The 20,214-nt window shown below is 44.4% G+C and overlaps 1 protein-coding gene across 4 annotated transcripts in view; it reads right to left on the bottom strand.

Moving 5' to 3' along the window:
• Positions 1-19,792, bottom strand: part of CHST10 (carbohydrate sulfotransferase 10) — a 32,157-nt gene extending 12,365 nt beyond the window's left edge. The window contains exons 1-5 of one of the 4 annotated variants that reach the window (XM_012747819.2): positions 19,504-19,573; positions 17,169-17,237; positions 9,026-9,138; positions 8,340-8,470; positions 1,811-1,902 (exon numbers count right to left, since the gene is read on the bottom strand). In XM_012747819.2, coding sequence (XP_012603273.2) covers positions 1,811-1,902; positions 8,340-8,470; positions 9,026-9,072 — 270 coding nt within the window. In that variant the 5' untranslated portion in view covers positions 9,073-9,138; positions 17,169-17,237; positions 19,504-19,573. Of the gene's footprint in view, positions 1-1,810; positions 1,903-8,339; positions 8,471-9,025; positions 9,139-17,168; positions 17,238-19,292; positions 19,413-19,503 lie in introns of those variants that run through there. The other 3 variants (XM_076001036.1, XM_012747824.3, XM_012747821.3) reach the window with 3 other exon arrangements.
• Positions 19,793-20,214: the final 422 nt, after the last annotated feature.

Here is a 20,214-nt window from a genome sequence, read left to right as displayed (position 1 = left end):
ACCCAAGAAAAGAGCCCAAATATAGCCAAAGCAATCTTAAGTAAAAGGAACAAATCAGGAGGCATCACATTACCCGACTTCAAACTATACTACGAGGCTATATTAACCAAAACAGCACAGTATTAGTACAGAAATAGAGACACAGACCAATGTAATAGAATTTAAAAACCTAGATATAAAACCACCTACCTACAACCAATTGATCTTGGACAAAGCAGACAACAATGTACACTGGGGAAAAGAAGTCCTATTACAAAACGGTGCTGGGAAAATTGGATAGCCACATGCAGAAGAATGAAACAGGACCCCTACTTCTTACCACTCACAAAAATTAATTCAAGATGGATAAAAGACTTAGATCTAAGTCATAAAACCACAAGAATTCTAAAGGAAAATATACGAAAAACTCTTTTTGATATTGGCCTAGACAATTTATGACTAAGAACCCAATGGCAATCATTGCAACAATAAAAATAAATAAATGGGATTTGATTAAACTAAAAAGCTTCTACACAGCTAAAGAAATAATCAACAGAGCAAACAGACAACCTACAGAATGGGAGAAAATATTCACAAGCTACACATCTGATAAAGGGCTAATAACCAGAATTTACAAAGAATTCCAGCAAAACAGCAAGAAAAAAAATAAACAACCATATTAAAAAGTGGGCAAAAGACATAAACAGAAGCTTCTCAAAAGAAGACAAACAGCTAGTAAACATATGAAAAATGTTCAACATCACTAATCAGGGAAATGCAAATTAAAACCATAATGAGCTATCACCTTACCCCAGTCAGAATGGCTTTTATTAAAAAGTCCAAAAACAATAGATACTGACATGGATGCAGAGAGAAAGGAACACTTATATACTGCTGGTGGAACTGTAAATTAGTACAACCCCTATGGAAAACAGTATGGAGATTTTTCAAAGAATGAAAAGTAGACCTACCATTTGATCCAGCAATCCTGCTATTGGGTATCTACCCAAAGGAAAAGATGACTTTTCATCAAAAAGACACCTGCACTCAAATATTTTATTGTAGCACAATTCACAATTGCAAAGATGTAGAATAAACCCAAGTACCCATCAATTCATGAGCAGATCAATAAGATGTGTTATGTGTACACCATGGAGTACTACTCAGCCATAAAAAGATGAATTAGTATTTTTTTGCAACAATATGGATGGAACTGGAGACCATTCTCCTAAGTGAAATATCTTAATAATGAAAAAACAAGCGCCACATGTACTCTACTATTAAATTGGAACTAACCTATGAGCACACATGTGTACAGACAGAAGTAAAACTCAATGGAAATCAACCAGGAGGAAGGGAGAGGAAGGAGAGGGGGGGAAAGCCTATATAATGGGCACTATGAACACTATTTGGGTGATGGGCACACCTATAGCTAGGACTCAAGCATTACAAAAGCAATCCATGTAACCTAAAACATCTGTATCTCCTTAATATTTTGCAATAAAAAAAAAACAAGTAAGTTAGCAAGTGAGAGGGGCCCTTGAGACTATATTCCTCATCCTGGCTAGTGGACAATTAGGAATTTATGTGCAAAAGAGCCAGCAGAGAAAGATATGGAGTCAGCATGTCAAGGAAGGTGAGAGATTGGTTAAAGTCAGCAGGCTTGGGCTCTGCCAGTAACTCTCCTGTGATTTTTGAGGATTAGCCTTTTTTCTAGACTCAGTTCTCTCATCCATACAGTTTAGAGGCTGGAGTAATGGCTCTGCTGTCCAAGGAAAGTTACGTCTGTCGTGTCATAGCGGACAAGGCCCTCTACCTGGCTTGCGCTTACCTTCAGTTCCTCAGGAAAGGGCTTCTCTTCTGCCAACTTCCCCACTTCCGGCATAGCTGTCAGGAACAGAAACTCCTGTTTGGCACTGTACACTGGAAGACAGAGAGGTTAAAGTGTCTTCTCAAAGAACAACAGGCACACAGAACAATGGGACACAGAAGCCCCAGAAATAGATCCACACGGAGATGCCCAACTGATTTTTGACAAAGGTGCAAAAACAATTCCATGGAGGAGAACAGTCTTTTCAACAGATGGTACTAGAGCAATTAGACATTTATAGACAAAAAAATTGAACCTTTATCTAAACCTTACGCCTTATTAAAAAATTAAGTCAAAATGGATCACAGACTTAAGTGTGAAACATGAAACTATAAAACTATTTTTAAAAAACAACAGAGGAAAAAATCTACTCTGTGAAACCCATTTGAAGAAGAAGAAAAAATAAGCTACAGATAGGAAGAAAATATTTACAAGCCACATTATCTGACAAAGGACTAAACAGGGGTCCTCAAACTTTTTAAACAGGGGGCCAGTTCACTGTCCCTCAGACCGTTGGAGAGTGAGCACTGTGGGCCCAGGATGAGTCGGCTGCTAAGCAGGACAGCCAGATAAATGTCCTAGGCTGGCGGTATGTGGCCCTCAGGCCGTAGTTTGAGGACGCCTGATCTAGAATATATAAAGAACTCTCAAAACTCAACAGTTAAAAAACTGAAACAATCCAATTAGAAAATGAGCAAGAAATGCAGTATTCCATGTTACAGGATATATACAGACAGTAAATAAAATACATTAAAAAATGTTCAACATCATTAACTGTGAGACAAATGCATATTAAAACCACAATGAGATATCACTACACTACTTATCAGAATGGCTACAATAAATAAATAGTAAAAATACCAAAAGTTTGGTAAAGACAGGGAGAAACTTGGTAAGTAGAACAGCAAATCTGGAAAACCTTTTGACAGTTTCTTGAAAAACTAAACATGCAACTACCATACAACCCAGCAATTGTACTCCTTGGCATTTCATCAGAGAAATGGAAACACACAAAAAAACCTGTACACAAATGTCCACAGCAGCGTCATCTGTAATAACCCCAAACTGGAAAGAGCCTGGATATCCTTCATCAGGTGAGTGGTTAACAAACAGTAGAACATGTACACCGTGGAATGATACTCAGCAATAAGGAAGAATCCACTGAAGCAAGCAACAGGTTGGGTGAATCTCCAGGGAAGAATTATCTTGAATGAAAAAAGCCAATCCTAAAAGATTACAATACTGCATACACAACATTCTTGAAATGACAAGATTATGGAGAGGAGAACAGACTAGTGGTTGCCAGCGGTCCAGGCTATAAAGGGAATGAGGAGGGACCCTGCAGAGACAGGAGCAGTCTGCATTTGACTGCACCCCGGTCTGCATCAGGGCTGTGATTCTGCACTGTAGCTGCAGGATGTTACCACTGGGGGAATTGGGTGAAGGGAATGTAGGATCTCTCTGTTATTTCTTACAACTCTATGTGACTCCACAATGATCTCAAAATAAAAAGTTTGATTTAAAAAAATCCAAGTCAAATTAGGGCTTACACAAATTGTTCTTGGGGAAACTTCTGGCATAGAATTTAAGGATAATCTTTAACGATCTGTAAACAAACATTTAGTTTCAAAGTTCTGCAAAGCCTAATACATAATTAGAAAGAAAAATTAGGTATCAAAGCATAAAAATTGGTCATACAAAGGTATGTTTCACTTTTTAAATTTAAAGTAAAACCTTCTCCTCTTGCGTCATTAAAATCCACACTTAGCACACAGTTGTCCTGTAGCCCCATACCTGGCTGGCTGTTAAAGGTCCCTTCCTCCCTCCCGCACTCCAAGTGGCCTCTATGCCCACCTCCTTTCTTCTAGGAGGAACAGATCCTATGAGCACCCTGACTATAACAATACTCCCATCTGTCTCTTATACCTCAGTTACTTGATTCTCATGCAATCTCTCTGCTGCACATCTTATGAATCCCACTAGAATCTTTCTTCCTTTTTTCTATGGTTGAGTCTGCATGCAAACCTAACCAGAGCTGCATGCAGGAGCTGTTCTGCTTTACTGCAGATAAAGACAAAGAGCACTACGCATGCTGTAAAAATGGACCAAGGCATCGGTGCCCCCGCCCCAGGGCTCTGAGACACACTCTAGGGGCTCCTGGAGACCCATGTGTCTGTCCATCATCCTCTATCATAACCTTGTCACCTTGGAACCTCTTAGCACTGACACGCTAACTGGGTTTCATAGAAGCCTAAGCTTCCTTAATAACATTTGACAGGGAAACATATCTTGAAGTCTAAATAACTGACAATGAACTTTTGAAAAGCAACCTATTTAATACCTCAGAACCATGTAGAGTGGTTTTGGCAACTGTGAAATATCTCACCTTCTGAAACCACACACACTGCCAGTCAGTCCCCAATTTTAACATTTTTATGATTTTAAACTTCCTGGTATTTGCATCCCCACCTCACCCAACCCTGATTCCACTACATTCAGATAAAACTGATTACATCGTTTACCTCTGAATTTCTTTTTCTGTTACTTTGTCAAGAGCTGTTTATTTTCTGACAAGAAGAGAAGAGCTGTTATTATTCTGTTACTGTGTCAAGAGCAGACACACTGTTCCCACTGTGATCACACAGGGGTCCCTCCCTCCACCTGGAGCCCCAGGAGAAAGTCTCCAGCTCCAGGACTTTGGATTCTGATCCTCAACGTATGGCCAGGTGTCTGTCTGCATGATGTCTTAGCTTACTTTTCTTACAGGCATCATGTTTGTAACTTTTTACAAAATGTCTGAATTTGCCAAATGATGTGCTGCTTTGTTTTTCTAGAACAATCACAGCCCCTCCTCTCAGTGACAACACTGTGTACCAGCTGAAGCCTCATGACTCCATCACACGTATGTCCTTTGTTCCCAGCACGTGCTGGCGTAGGCGTGAGAGGACAGCCAAGTCGTGGGCTCTGCTCTCCGGCAGCTAACACCAAATTGAGGGGCTGCCACAAGGCAAACGATTGGGAAAGGAAATCAAACAGGAGAGAAAAGGAAAATCAGTGTCTATAAACACACACCAGATCCACAAGGATGTCATTGTTGATTTTGAGTCTTGACACATCATGCCATCAAATATTCCCATTGCTGAGCGGGATTTATTTCCCTGTGATAAAGTCTAGTTACAACACCTGATACCAGTTCAACATGGTCTGAAATTTGTAATTTCAGATCATACTGAAATTGTATTGAGGATAAATCATTGCCACAAATATCACTGCGGCTCCACTGCCAAGCTGAAGAGAGATAATAACACTATAAAAAAATGACAAGTGTTGCTTTAAACAGCAGTTCAAGACAAACGTGCTCTCCCCATCAGCTCAAGTGACAGGAGAAATCACAAAGAACAGGTAGGCGAGAAGAAAACACATGTGTCCACTGACTGGGATTTTGGAGCAGGGCCTGCTTCCCAGAAGACAGATCTGAAAGGAGAAGCCCCCAGAGACCAGGGACTTTCCACCTGCTTCACAGGAAAGGGAAGCTCATCACAGAGGACACTCTTGTGCTATAAGCTACTTCCTGTAATGATAATTCACAATGGGCTTTTGGTTCAGAGGCAGAAACACTGTGAACACGTGTGAAATAAATTCCAACATGTGAGAAACCCCACGTGGCTAAATGTTTACAAACCTCTTTCAGTTTCCTGCACCATTCCAAGATCCAACAAGGCTGACCTTGATCTGCCAGGACCAGACGCACTAAGCCACAGTGGCCCAGGGCAGGACCCCAGGCGGAGATGCCGACACTAGCCTGGCCCAAGGCCCTCTCTGTTGGCTGCAGGGGTGGGTGCTGGGTGTGTAACTTCTCTGGGATGCTTGTCTGCTGTCCAGAAGACAGCCTGCGTGTCAGCTCGCTTTCTCCCTCTGAACTCAGCTACTGAACACCACTTTCATGATCCTTACCAGGAATTTCTGGACAGTTAGTTAAGATCCTGTGTGCATCAAGATGGGCTGACTGTGCTGTGGTAACCACTCCTCATTTTCAGTGGGCCGACAACAGAGGGCTCTCGCTCCCTAAGTTCACTGTACATCTCCAGGCCGACAGCGTCCTCACTCAGCAGCACCCCTTTGGGGTGAGGGGGAGCAGGGCTGACTGTGCATTGTCCCCAGGAGTGGCCCATGCCACTGCACTCCCATTTCACTGCACCAGCACCCACATGCCACTCCACACTTCAGAGGGAAGAGGTGTGCCTACCACTGGCCATAAGGCAGACAGCTGGAAATATTTGGCAGGCAGTACTAAGGGTGACTGCAGACCTTTCCTCCAGGTTTAAAGTTCTCATGTCTTTCATCTTTCTTCATAGGTGTTGCTTCCTATCACTCTTTTTCTCCCCTCCACATGCATCTACACTTTTCTTCTACTGCATCTACACTTTTCTTTTTGTTTTCCAAGCCCACAGCACCCAGTGTTTACAAGCAGTCTCCCATCCAAGTACTAACTAGGCCCGACCCTGCTTAGCTTCTGAGATCAGCATCTCTACTTTTCTGGAAACATTCAGCAAACTTGCTACATCAAAGCAGAATGAAACCCTGTTAATCAGACACCAATGGGAATGAGGTGTTCTTCAGAGATAATTCTGCCAGATAATATTAAAACACAAGGCACAGATTTTATTTATTTTTGATAGAAGCCCTAAAATACATTACATACTCCTACTTTCTTAAACAAAATAAACCATGAACAATTTAACCTCATGACCTGCCTTTTGAGTGCCTTCCTTATGGGGCGGTAGCATTTCAGGGAACCGTGAGTAAAACCTATTTCTTATTCTCGGCAGTTCTTTGTTTCTCTTTCCATTTCCCCCAGCTATGATCTACATTGTGGTTCACAAATGGAACCCAGTCCTAGACATTCTAATTCACTTGTTCTCAAGCAGCGGAAGGTTTACAAAGTCCTCCAGATGACTCTGAAGTGCCACCAGGATGAGAACCACTGCTCTTGGTCTTCGGGAAGGACTGCCATTATTGGTGGTGTGTCACTGTGCTGAAGTTGCTGCAGAAACATCCAAACTATCAAACTGAGATAATCATCGCAAATTCTAACAATCCTCAAGAATCAACCCTTGCTCTGATGATGGAGTGCCAGTCCCTGGTATGAGTGTGATGCTCCGTGATGCACCAGCCACCCCGGATACCTGCAGGTGTAACACTATCTTCCCAAGGCTGTGTAAATCCCACAGGTTTTCTCACAAGGACCCCTGGAATAGGAGGCAGGGCATGTGACGACAGCCAGGCAAGGCCCCAGTATCAAGTGCCTGGTAACTGTCACTGATGCAAACTGTGCAGGGAGAAGCCCCACATGGCTAATTTCAGGGTGTCCCTCTTTTCCCTGCAGACCTGCCTTCCCACCTTCTTGTCCTTCTATAGATGTAGTGAAGCAGAGAGAGGACAGGGCAGGAGGTAGGGGCCTCGGGCAGCCCTCAACACAGCCAGGGACACGTCTGGGAGCTCTCTGGGGTGAAGCAGGGGCCTAGAGCCCACAGGTCACACAGACAGCACACGTCGGGAAAACTGCTGATGCAGATGCATTTCTAAGGGCTGCCATCAGCAGAAGAAAGTGCAAAGCACCATGCAAAATAAAGACCCAAGTGCCTCCCAATCACAAGTTCTCAGGCCCCTCTACAGCTAAACATGTCACCCCCCATACCTGCTTTACCTCCTGCTTTACCTACATGCCTGCCCACCTGGCCACTAAAGGGAGTGGCCTCAGGGCTGCAGAGCAGGTCGGACCTCCCTGCATACGCCCAGCACTTCACCCAACACAGAGTGCCTTACCATGCTCAGGCCAGTTGAAGAGGCTGCCAGAGCAGGCACTGTATCTACTTTGTAGAAAAAACATTGTGGCTTAGGTAAGCAAGTGACAACAGCATGAAGTAGAATCAGCAATTCTGAGACTGAATGTGACACTCTTTACATGTCCTCATCTGAAGGCCTACGTAAAGGGGAGTTAAAAAATCCTACACGGCAACCTGACAACATACTTTTAAATGACCCTCTTTCTACTGTACTGAGGGTGACCTTCAAACACGTGGCCACCAGTGCAGAACACCAGATGGCACAGTGACTGTGCGTCTGTTATGATGACACGAGGCAGAGAGAATTCCCAAACCAGGAGCCTGCAAGATGCCTTACTGCAAGGCATACGGCCTTGCTGGAAGGGGCCCTGCTCCCTGCTCCTCGGGTACCACCCTGGCTTCAGCCAAAAAGAACACCTTCCACCCTGGAGAGATGGTACTTAGAAAAGATCCTTCCATCCTTTAAATTGCTCCTCTCACACCTCTGTAACATGAAGGATTTGGATGTCATGACCTCTAAGGTCCCTGCTAGACATTAAAGTCCTTGGATTCTGTGACATAGGTCTTCTGTGCATGCACCTAGGAACAGTGTGACAGCAAGGTGTGAATTGGCCAAAATTCATTCCACCACAAAGCACACTTACCATCTGGGTCTTTAAAGGTCAACGTGATGAACTTGCTAGCCACCATGAACATGAAAATCACCCAAAAGCATGCGGCCAACAGAAGCCACTGGTGGTGCATGTTGTCAAATGTCAGCCATTCAACGATTTTCCTGGAAAATACAAGCAAGATGCCCCTGCTGCTTACAAATAAACCAATTAAACAAAAAGCAATAAAGACAACAGGTGATTTCAGTTAATACTATCAGCAAAAATAATTTTTTTCCATTTCTACAACAGGTAGTTTGACTTGGCATTTAACATTTCATATTTAATTGATATTAATAAATGATTGATTTAATAATAAAATCAAATTTAGAATACCCTTACAGAGGGGAGTGATAATGAGAACGCCATCTCTATTTGTTTTTGGAACATAGGATAAGATTTTACATTTGCAGATTTGCCTCCTGACTCCTGCTGGGCCCAGGCTAATGTCGTGATGAGCTCCCTCAAGGGCCCAGAGTAAGCTGGCTGCCAGCAGTCCTGGAAGAGGACTGCCAGCAACTAGACCTCTGCTGGGGGTAGTTCACAGTGGGCAGAAGCCACACTGAGGCCATTACAAGCTGGCTGTGCTTACAACCTGACTGGCTGACAAGATGTGGCTACACAGAGACTCTCTCTAAAATCAAAGTAGTGAACACCCACACTTCTCTCCTGCGTCTTACTTGCCTGCGAGGGCCTGTGCAGAACCTTGGGGGTGGGTGTTTTTCATGCTATCGCAGCCCAGGAGTGATGTGGGGCATGTCAGTCCTCAGCCTGGCACAGAAGTCACGCTCTGCTGCAGGGGACACATAAAGAATCATGAAGTCACCCTCAATTCTCAGCAAAAGACAAAAAAAGGGTGTTTCATTTCAGCTTCAGCACAGTGCTTCTTCAAGCCAAACCAGAACACTTACAGACACCACCCTGGACTGGTTTGGTTCCCACCAGTGGATCTGGCCATCCATCACTTCTGGGCAGTAGGGAGAATTGGTCTTCATGGTGCTGATGGCAGATGACTTTGGAGATAGCTTCCCAACCCTGCATGGGTCTCAGCTCAGCAAGGACCCACGTAAATAACTCCCCTCCTTGTCTCAACAACATTTACATCCTAGAATCTCACTGGAAGCAGCATCTGGAACCTGAGTACCTTCCACAACACCCAACACCCATTAGATGTGGTTATCTAATCCACATCTGACTACAGCCTGCAAAAGGGAGCTCAACACCTGCCAGGCCACCTGTGCCTTTACAGGATGGCCTGTGACCCACCCTCAGATGCCCACATATAAGGCTTTGTGTTTCCTGGGGTCACCAAATAGGGTTGCCGAAAAAAATACAAAATGCCAGTAAAGTTTAAATTTCAGATAAACAACAAATAATTTTTTTAGTGTCATATATTGCATGGGACACGCTTAGGAAAAAAATAATTTCTTGTGCCCACACATCAGGCCCAGTGTGTTCTTTTGGGTTCTCAAGTGCACACCCAGATCAAACACGTAAAAATACAGGACATTCAGTTAAGTTTAAATTTCAGGTAATTTTTTAGTATGAGTATGTCCCAAATATTACATGGGATATACTTACACTAAAAAAGCTATTTGTTGTTTCCTGAAATTCAAATTTAACTGAGCATTCTGTAGTTTATCAGCAATACTACCCAGCAGGGGCATGCCAAATCCTCTCTAACTGCCTGGAGTCAGCGTCCCATCTCTGACAAGTCTCCTTGTCCTTCTGCCATTCCTTGTCACAGGCAGCACAGCACAAAGAGCCCTAGACTTGGTTCAAATCCCTGCTCTACCACTCACTAGCTCTGTGACTTAGCAAGTCATGTCACCTCTCTAAGCCTTTGGGATAAGGCCTTTCTCCCAGGGTGGCTCTGAGGATCTTATGAGTCATAGTAGATAAAAGAGCCAGCACCCACCCAGCCTGGTGCAGACCCTTAGCAAACATAAGCTGACCAGTTCCTTGGTGTCCTTTGTTCCAGTTCCTTTGTGACTTTCTGATTTAATTTATACCCTTCTAAGTGTAGTTGACCGAAATAAACACAATAGTGTGGTCTACCCCAAGAAGAGAGGAAAAGAGAGGGCACTCTCATCCCAGGGGACTAACTTTCCCTTCTAGGAACGACTGAGGCTTAGACTGCGGCCAGAGGATGCAGGGCCCTGAAGTCCTGAGTCCACTGAACTCGTCTGAGACAGTGACACTTCTAGGGGTCCATCCCCATCCATCCCAGTGGCAACACCTCATGGAGAAACCCAAGCTGCAAGCTTTTGCTCAGTGAGGAACAGAGGGCCCAGGGTGGGATGTGGCGAGAGTGACAAAGGTGCGAAGTTATCAAGCAGGCTGTATGCAATTCTGCAGAGAAGTCCCAGCTCTGAGTGGCCTGGAGCTTGCAACCCACCCTTTCCCAGGATAAGTGCTGGGGATGAGGGGATAAAAGAGGGGAGAACCCTGGGCCTGCCTCCCTCTGGCACACAGATGCACTCACTATGCAGGCAGGCGGGGGGATCTTGGCACTGCCCACTTCGTGTAGCCCGCTCTGCTTATTTCCTGTGTCCCTCTCAGGCTTCCCCGCTGAACACAATGTGCAGGGGTTGGGGCCGGGGGGAGACCTGCGGCCTTGGGGCCACATGTGGCTTTCTGGATCCTTGAGTGTGGCCTTTTGACTGAATCTAAACCCTTTTAGGATTTATTCTGTAAAATCTGGATTCAGTCAAGGGGCCACACTTGGGGATCTGGAGGGCACAACCTGCAGGGCTCCTACCCCCACACCAGGTGACCTAGGGGCAGGACTTCTATATCTAGGCTGGTTGAAAAGTCAGAGCCGCACTATCCTGAAGCCACGCTGGCCTTCCTAAATATTGGATTTTCATTTAAAGTCAGGAGATTTTAGGTTCTTTTACCCAGGCTGGGGCTGGGGATTGGTCTGTACTCCTCTTCTCCCTAGCTGAGTGGGTCACGGAAAAGCTCTTTGGGCTCCAATTTTCTCATCTGTAAGGATAAAACAGCCACCTGCACGTCCCCCAGTGTGTTGTGAGGCTCCCAGGAGACACAGAGACTGTCAAAAGACCTCCTCAGCAACCATGTGACTTACAATACATCATCCAATGTGCTCTTTCAGGTGGGAATTTTGTTTTCAAAAAAGTTCAATTTCTAACATGACTTCTGTAAACTCTACTGAACTAAAACATCTAGGCAGCCCCTTCCCATCCAGCCTGGCACTGCATCAGGCAGGAGAAGGGTAACCTGCAGGGCTCCCACCTTCCTCCCATCCCCTTCTCGGCTCACCTGCTGCTTCTTGTCCCTGGGATGGTGCTCAGGACACTTGCGGATGCCAATTGGGGCTACAGATTTGGAAAGCTTCACATGCACAAACCCTAGCCCCTGCCAATCAAAACCATTCTCTTGAGAAGAGCATTAAGCCCCAGGCCCCTAGCAGTGCCTCAAGCACAGCCACCTAGACCAGAGTGCTGCTTGCCAGTGACTCTGCATCTTGCTGCAGGGCCCCTTGTAGGCCACAGGGCCCCTTGTAGGCCGCAGGGCCTGTGGGCAGTCAACACAGAACCCAGGAAGAAGCCCTCAGGAGCTGCTCCCATCCACTGGGTGCTTATAAACTTGGGGTGAGCAGCCCCGGACCCTTCCCCATGGGCGGCAGCGGAAGAGTCAGCTCTCCCTCACACTGCCCAGCTAGCACCCTCAACACTGATCTCCATCACTGGACCTTGGTCCATTTCCTTCACTGTACCTAGCATAGCCTGAATGCTTTCGCTGGGTACTGTCTGCTCCACTAGCAGAATGTGAGCTCATGCTGCTCAGGACAGCAGGGACCAGAACGGTGTCTGGCACACAGTAAGCCAACAATTGCTATCTGCTAAATGACTGTCAACCAAGCAACTTATTACGAAAACTCAGGAGAGCACAAAGGTACTTCAGGAGGCAGCTTACCTAGCCTTCTACCCAAGGGTTTCTAATTTTTTAAGTATGAGGCCCCCTTTTAACCTTAAAATATTTCTCTAGTCTACACATGAAAGTAGTTGTATATTTAATATCTATTAACTGAGACTAGAAAACAACCAAATGCTAGCAGTACTTCAGTATTGCTTGAAAGCAAAATTACATAAGTCACTTCATGTATATGCATTTGAATACACATACTACCTAAAATATATTGATTGGGATTAAGAAATGATGCCAGAGTCCAAAAAATTCTTTTTAATTTTAAGCAAAACTCTATGCTGAAAGGCAAGCCAATTATATAGATCCAAAGTGTCAAAATATAGAGATATTATATAGATCCAAATTATATAGATCCAAAGTGTCAAAATATAGCCAATTATATAGATCAAAGTGTCAAAAAAGATAAGTTGCAGGATTGAATATATGATTTGTCAAAAAAAGTTACATATGTGCGAATGTATATGATTACATATACATACAAACACAAATTACATAATGTACAGAATGAAATCTTTAGAGGATGAAGAAAGGTCTGTTTTTACTTTACACAATTTATATATTTAAAAAATGTCTGCAGTAAGCATTTATCTTTTTATAATAAAAACCAATAAAATATAGACCACATCACCTATGGGTGCTCTAGTGTTTCTATTTCTGCTGTTTAATTTTTTCTACTTCACTACTAACTGCAGTTCCTTTATTACTTTATAAAGTATGGGAAAGGACAGGAAATACTTTTCTAGCAAGAAAAAAATGTGTAGAACTGATGAAAATCAATGTTTGAGTATTTAGTAAATACATTTTTGTCTTTATTAGTTTTTATTTAGTTTTAAAAATTGGTCAATTATTTAAAGCATAAAGAAAAGCATGGAAAATAATATAACAAACATCTGTTTGCTTACACACACTGCTCTAATGGTTTTGCTGAACTTACCCAAAGTGTTGTAAATATGGCTGGAACTGCTGCCTGCCCCTCCCTGGCCTTACCCTCTGCCCTCCCCAGAGAGACCCCTTATCTGGGTGACTGTACTTACACTACATATAACTCCTCTCACTAAAGTAGCAGCAGGCAATTTAGGAAGGTGGCAGATAAAGGCAGAGAAGACTGTGGAAAGTGGAAGGCCAGTTTACCCAAGGCCTGCGAGAAAGCTGCACTACCTATGGCTGCTTTCTAGAGAGGCAAACACCACAGGAGGAAGGTAGGAGGAAGGCCTGGGGTGGAAGGATACACAATATTTAAGCATTTATATTTTTTTCTCCTGGTCTACAGTAAGAAAATTGACACAATATATGCTAACTCAAGCGAAAAAGCTGTCAAGGTAACCTGATCAAAAATTTAGACAAATTGGGAATTATTCTCCAAGCCACATCCCACATAAGCCAACCAAAACCAGTAAGACCATAGCCTGGTTTCCTCTCAGAATACCCACTGCCCTCAGATCCAAATATCTCTATAGTTTACAACATATAACCCTCAAATATGAGTAGGTGTATACCTGCATATATGTTTAAGGATAAAATAACCTAAAAATAATTATTTATCGAGTTCATCATGAAATGGTATATTCACTCATCCAATAAAACAGGTGTCAGAAATATGACAGTGAGCCCTAAACCAAACTCACATAGCTCTTGTCCTTATGGAACTTGCAGTCTAACAGAGAGACCCTCACGACCCAAAGAACTCATCTGAGAAGTGGCGCACAGTGGCGAGAGGGACACAGGTGCCATGAGAAGAAAATACAAGGGGACATGCCCTGGGCAGAGAGGTCTGGGCCAGCATAGGTGCCTAAGGTGAAGGGGTGGGGCTCTAGGAGAGCCCTAGGAGAACAGGCCCCAGGGTAATGAAAGGAAGCCCAAGTAGCCAGGGTTTCTGGAACACAGTCAGAGATGATGCAGAGCAGATGCAGGCCAGACAGCACAGGGCCTCACAGAGCCATTTAGGAATTGAGTCTTTTCCTTGCAAGCAATGGAGGCCACTGAAGAGAGTTTTAGATGAAAAGAGGGATGGCAGTGTCATGATGGGATTTAAATTTTGAAATGATTTCTCTGGCAGCAGAGTCAAAGATGGAAAGAGCAAATGTCCACCCAGCTATTGCTGGTCTCAGGTCATTTGCATTCATGGAGGAGGGAGTATTCTAATCAGACACAGGCAAACCTGGCTAGGTGTTCCACATCGCCATATCATGGTGTTCCTAAAAACCAGCAAATGAACTAGTAGAATCCACAATATCTGATATTGGGTGAGTTTTGATGAATCCTAAAGTGTGGAGTGTCCAGCTAATCATGGTATAACTTGCTTTGAGATTACATGCATTCTGAATCCAGACGTCGACCTAATGGTGTCTAGCTTTATGTCAAGGGCAGTGAATCATAGCCCTGGCTGGACATTAGACGGATGCTATTAAGAAATATAGCAATACCCTGGGCCCCAACAACACTCCAGCCAAGACAACACAAATCTCTGGAGGTGGCACCTGGATGTGTTTCATAAGCTCTGAGTATGATTCTAAGGAGCAGCTGGGACTGAGAACTGCTGGTTCAGGTCCCAGCCCCTCTTAAAGTTTAATGAACACATGAATCCCCCCGGGGATCTTGTTAAAATGCAGATTCTAGGCATTCTAGCATAAATGCCATTCTCCCACCACCTCCTTGCTTAAGAAGGAAAATTGGCAGCAAAAACCCATCTAGTCAAGGAGAGTCTATTGACGCTTTGAATTACATGTGTTATGAATAAACAGCTTAAAGAGGTTTAATTAGAATCTAAGACCTTCCATCACTGCCCCCAACTCACTCTCTTGAGTAACTAAAGATCTATCCATCTATAAGTAACTAGACTGTAGAATGAGGATTTGTCTGACCTTGGAAAAAAACATGATAATTTGCCCCATTTTTCAAACAAAAAGAATAGAATTCCAAATTCACTTAGCCCCAGCTCCCCTAAGGCTGCCCCATTCTCTGCACTGTTTCTTTGAATACAGGATATTTGCCTCCTGTACGCCGATGACATCACCAAGGCTCACTATTTCAGCCTGCCAGGGGCCTTACATGGACAGTCCTCCCTCAGGGCTCTGCTTAAGGTCGCTGCTCTCCCTACAGCCAGGTGACAAATGGCCTTAGAAAAACCTGACATTTTCTGTAATTAATTACCTTTTGTTCAAGGAGTCAAGACAACTCCCAATGTGCCACCTGCAGCTAATGGTGGTAGCAAACCTGAGCCTGCCCCTCATCCCCTCTGGTAATGATGAGGCCCTGAACAAAGCCCCTCAGCGCCCCCAAGAGTTACATCCATTTTTAGAGTTTTCCTACTTCCAGTTATTAAATGAGATTCTCATGTGTCAAGATGTCAGGATCTGAAACCAGATGGTCAGCTCATTGAAAACCCACAAGGCAGACCTGGCAGTTAAAGAAATTAAGAACTTATGGGGAAAACAGAGTCAGGGAAGAAAGAACCTGCAAGAAGCCCTAATCTTCCCCCCCCCTCCTAAAATAAAAGAAAGACAGCACACATTTTACATGTTTGTTATTACTAACAATGGATATGTTACTACTGCCATCTTTGGATGCACATTCTCCTTCCCCTGAATCTTGAAAAGATGCTCATAAATTCATTTGCTCAGCAGCCAATAACATTCCTTCCTGCCACTGGTTTCCCCACCATGTTTGAGTTGTCACCCAGAAGCACATGCTCTTCTTACTCTGCTGAAGATTTGACTCCCACCTACCAGGCCCCACTTTGCACATCTGCTTATTAAAGGTTCTGAAAAGTCCCACGGTAAATAAGCCCATTTAACTCAGTCTAAATAGCCTTTTTCCAGATGTTCATTCATTCAGCAATATTAACCAAAGCCTTCCTCTTAGCTGGTGGGGCTACAGCAACACCCATTCCCTGCTCTCATGGGGCCATAAACAAAAAGTGTGATGAATGCATATGACCAAGCCAGTGGGCAGGTGCAATGGCTAGCAATAAAGAAGGGTGCAGGATGACATGGGAAGAGGTAGACAGAGTGAGGGAGCAAACTAAATAGACCCCTGGGCAAAGACTGGTTCTCAGAATTCCAAAAGTCATAAGGAGGCAAGTGTCCCTCACACCCAAGCCCATCACACAACCTCCTCCCAGGAATCACATGTCCAGTGCTCAACTTTTAAAACGTCCTTTTAAAACACACCCAGACACTAAAGGAAACGTCTTGAATAAAACCTGTTAAAGCACAAGGAACAGGTAACCTTTGGAGAACTATAGGGGAGAAGGGACAGTCCAGGGCTGGAGCAACAGGACTATTTCATCATCAACCCTGTTGTATTTTCTGAACTATAACCCATTACCTGATCAAAAGAATTATTAAATTACAACTTAATAAAGCAAAATATTGCACAAGAATTTATATTATAGATACAGTTCTACTACATGTCACAGATTTTTAAATTTATAGTAAGGGTTTCTCTCAATCTATGTTCAGAAATTTCCTTTGTCTTCTCTACTGTTGTCCTTACAATTTACTACCTTGGAATGACTGATCACCCTTAGTCAGCAGAATGAAAACACACTCCGAGCTCTGTCCAGTGAGGAATATATTTGCGGTGAAGACAGATTCTCATGAGCAATAATAATAATATACAGCAAACATCTGTAAGAGACTCACTGCATGCCAGGCACAGGGCTCAGCAGAGACGAACTCATATAATCCTGGCCTGAGAGTATGCTCGTATTATCGTACTTAAGAAAATCCTTCTTTGTATATGTGTGTATCCTCCTATTCAAGAATTTTAAGTTCCCTAAAATCTTTGTACAAGGAAGAAAGGAGGGAGAAACAATACTGAATGGCATGGTCTCAAATAACTGGGGAGCTCACATTCTACTTCACATACCTTCTGAGGCCTGGGGTCACATTTCCTTGCTGTGTTTGCCCAGACTGAGGTTCCTGGTTCCTCTTGTCACTGTACAGGATAATTAAAAAAAAAAAAGTGTCATTAAAAGCTATAAGATCAACTTACTTAACACAACTTGGTTTATACCTGGGAGATAGTTAACCACTTTGATTGTTCAAGCATATTTTGCAAAACAGGTATTCTATAGAGGCAGGACATACAGGGATTTCTTGATAAATGAATAAATATTCTAAATATACCAAGAGAGCTAGCTGTTTAAAAAGACTCTTCCATGTAACTTAGTGTGAAAAATATTTTTTGTAGCAAAAACCATCAAATCTAGTTATACCTGCTTTACATGTTTGATATAAGTAAAGGATTCCTGTATAAGATTATCAAATTTTCCAATACAATATATTCTCTCAGTTTTGTATTCCTTCAACCTTTAGCACCTGGCAAATTCTAGCCAAATGTCATATAATGAATGAATAATTGGAAAGAAGCCAAATTCACAGAATTAGATTACTGATTTAAGAGAATTAGGTAGCAAAATAAACATACAACTCATTTAACATACAATACAGCCCAAGCTGACTGGGATGCACAAAGCACTGTCTAGCTATGCTTCCTTTTACTCTAAGAACTCAATGCTGAAATTAAAAACAATTTCATGCTATATAGATTAAAATATTAAGCTTTATATAAAGTCCGGCATCGCTTACGAGAGGACACATTCTGAGAAATTCGTCATTAGGTGATTTTGTCCTTGTGTGAACATCACAGAGTGTACTTACACAAACCTAGATGGTACAGCCTACCGCACACCTAATGGCACTGCCTATTGCTCCCAGGCTACAAAGCTGTACAGCATGTTACTGTACTAAATACTGTAGGCAACTATGCACAATGGTAAGGATTTGTGCATCTAAACATTGAAAAGGTAAAACAAAAATACAGTATAATCTTATGGGACCACTATCATGCGTACTCTGTCATTGACCGAAATGTCATTATACAGCACATGACTATACTCACGTCCAGATTTTTCCAGACCTGTATGAGAAGAAAATGAATTCCTTGGTTTCTGCAATCTCTAAGGTCCTGCATTCACCTCACTCCTCTGTTCCTATTTCTGGCTCTCTCCCACCTTTTTATTGAATAACCTTCTCAAGCATTTTGAGAAAATGACTTGACTATCACTGCAAGTTGCTCATGATATTTACTAATTCTTTCCTTTCTTTGTTCAGTTTTGCTAGCACTACAATTTTCATTTCAGGGAAAGAAAGAATTTTTCTCTCAGGTATTTCTTCAAGATTCTATTCTTCAGGGTCAAGAGCAAAGATGGAAAGATTTTCTTTCCATCTTAAAATTCTAATTCTGAGCTAAGATGGACTATGCCGTAATTATAATAGGCAGCAGAAGGGGGAAGACCACTTCTCTCTATTTATGTCTTTTCTTTTTAACTCAGTCACCGAAAAGAGTGAAGAAGTAGACGGCTGGTGATCAGCAAGCTGGAGCTGAATCAGTGGTGTCTGAGACATTTCTCACTCTGGCAGTTAAAACTGAGCAATGCAATAACCCAACTCCTCATGGCCCAAAGCCCCAGACTTTGGTGTTTCAGACCAAAAAACCACAAAAAAAACAAAAACCTTTTATGACAGTCCTGCTGCATAGCTAACCAGAACCTGGCTGTGCTGCTTTCTATTCACTGCCCAGCCCTTTCCTGGCAGACTTGGAAAACCTGGCTCACCTTCCCAGCCAGAAGTGCAGAAATTCATGCCTCAACCTCCAACTTCTGACAGGCCTCCTGACCGTGAAAATGGAAGGCTGAGGGCACTCTGGCGCCCGCCTGGCAGGGAGTGTGCATTCCCAACCCTGCCTACCCCTCGCACCCACCAAAGCGGTGCTCCTCAGAAAGGCTGCACATTTGCACATGTTCCTACTTCCCTGCCCTCTCTCCCTCCCTCTCTCTCTCTCTTTCTCTGCCTGCTCCTTCCACCCGAGTGGAACATTTTCTTCCTCTCTCCGCCGCCAATTACAAATGCAAATTCCCAGGATGCGAGAAGTAAATTATAGGATCGCGCAAGTATCAATAACTCGGCCGACCACAGCATCCGTGCACACCTTAATGCATAATTAACGCGACGAAGGCTCTTCCCGTTAATCCCACGGACTAGCGAGGTCCTCAAGTCGCCAAAACACACCGGGATGCGGCTCGCCAGGAAAAGAAAAAAAAAAAAAAGGGTTCTCCTATTTTTCCGACCACCGAGGGGCGGGGTAGGGGTCTCTGGGGCACTGAAACCCTCCCACCCTCCCCGCGGGTCCCCAAGCTCACCCTCCGCGGAGCCCGCGCGAGCCTGGGTCCTCCCTCAGGCTTCTCCCGCGGCCTGGGCGAGAAGCTCCGCCCGGGCCTCGCCGGGCCTGTGGGCGAAGCGCGCCGGGTCCCTGCGTCCCGGGAGCGCGGAGGCCCCGCCCCGCCCCGCCCCAGGCCACCGCGCCGCCACCGGCGGCCTCGGCGCCGCGGCCCGCCCGGCCCGGAGATGTGGCTGAGGCGGCGGCGGAAGGAAGGAGGCAGCGCGGCGCGCAAGGCCGCCTCCCTGGGGCCAGGCCGCCGCCGCCCCTCGCGGCCCCCGCGCGCCTGCCCAGCCGTGCGCGTCCCCGGCCCGCGCGCGTCCCCGCCGGCGTCCCCCCCCCCCCCCCGCGCGCTCCGTCGGGGCCGCGGAGGAGGCGCGGCCGAGGGTCCCCAGGCCCCCGGCTGGCGCGCGGCCTCCGCCTCCTCTGCTGCCCTGGAAACGCGTTCCGTCCCGGGAAACAGTCCCTCCTGGTCTCCATGCAGAAAACAACGTTTGCTGTTTGAGAAACAAAAAAGAAAGAAATCCCGAACTTGGGAAAATACAAAAAGTTGGTAAATAATTATTCTTTTTTTAAAAAAATCCCCAAGTTGGAAAAAAAGCCAAATTGCTTGAGTTTGGGATACCTCCCAGCATTTTCTAATAAGCCCACCTAGTAAACGCACGACCTTGGATTAACAAATAACTGTTAAAGG

Source organism: Microcebus murinus, chromosome 3, assembly GCF_040939455.1.
Source record: "Microcebus murinus isolate Inina chromosome 3, M.murinus_Inina_mat1.0, whole genome shotgun sequence".
Taxonomy (NCBI): Eukaryota; Metazoa; Chordata; class Mammalia; order Primates; family Cheirogaleidae; genus Microcebus; species Microcebus murinus.
This window is presented reverse-complemented; position numbering and strand designations above follow the sequence as displayed.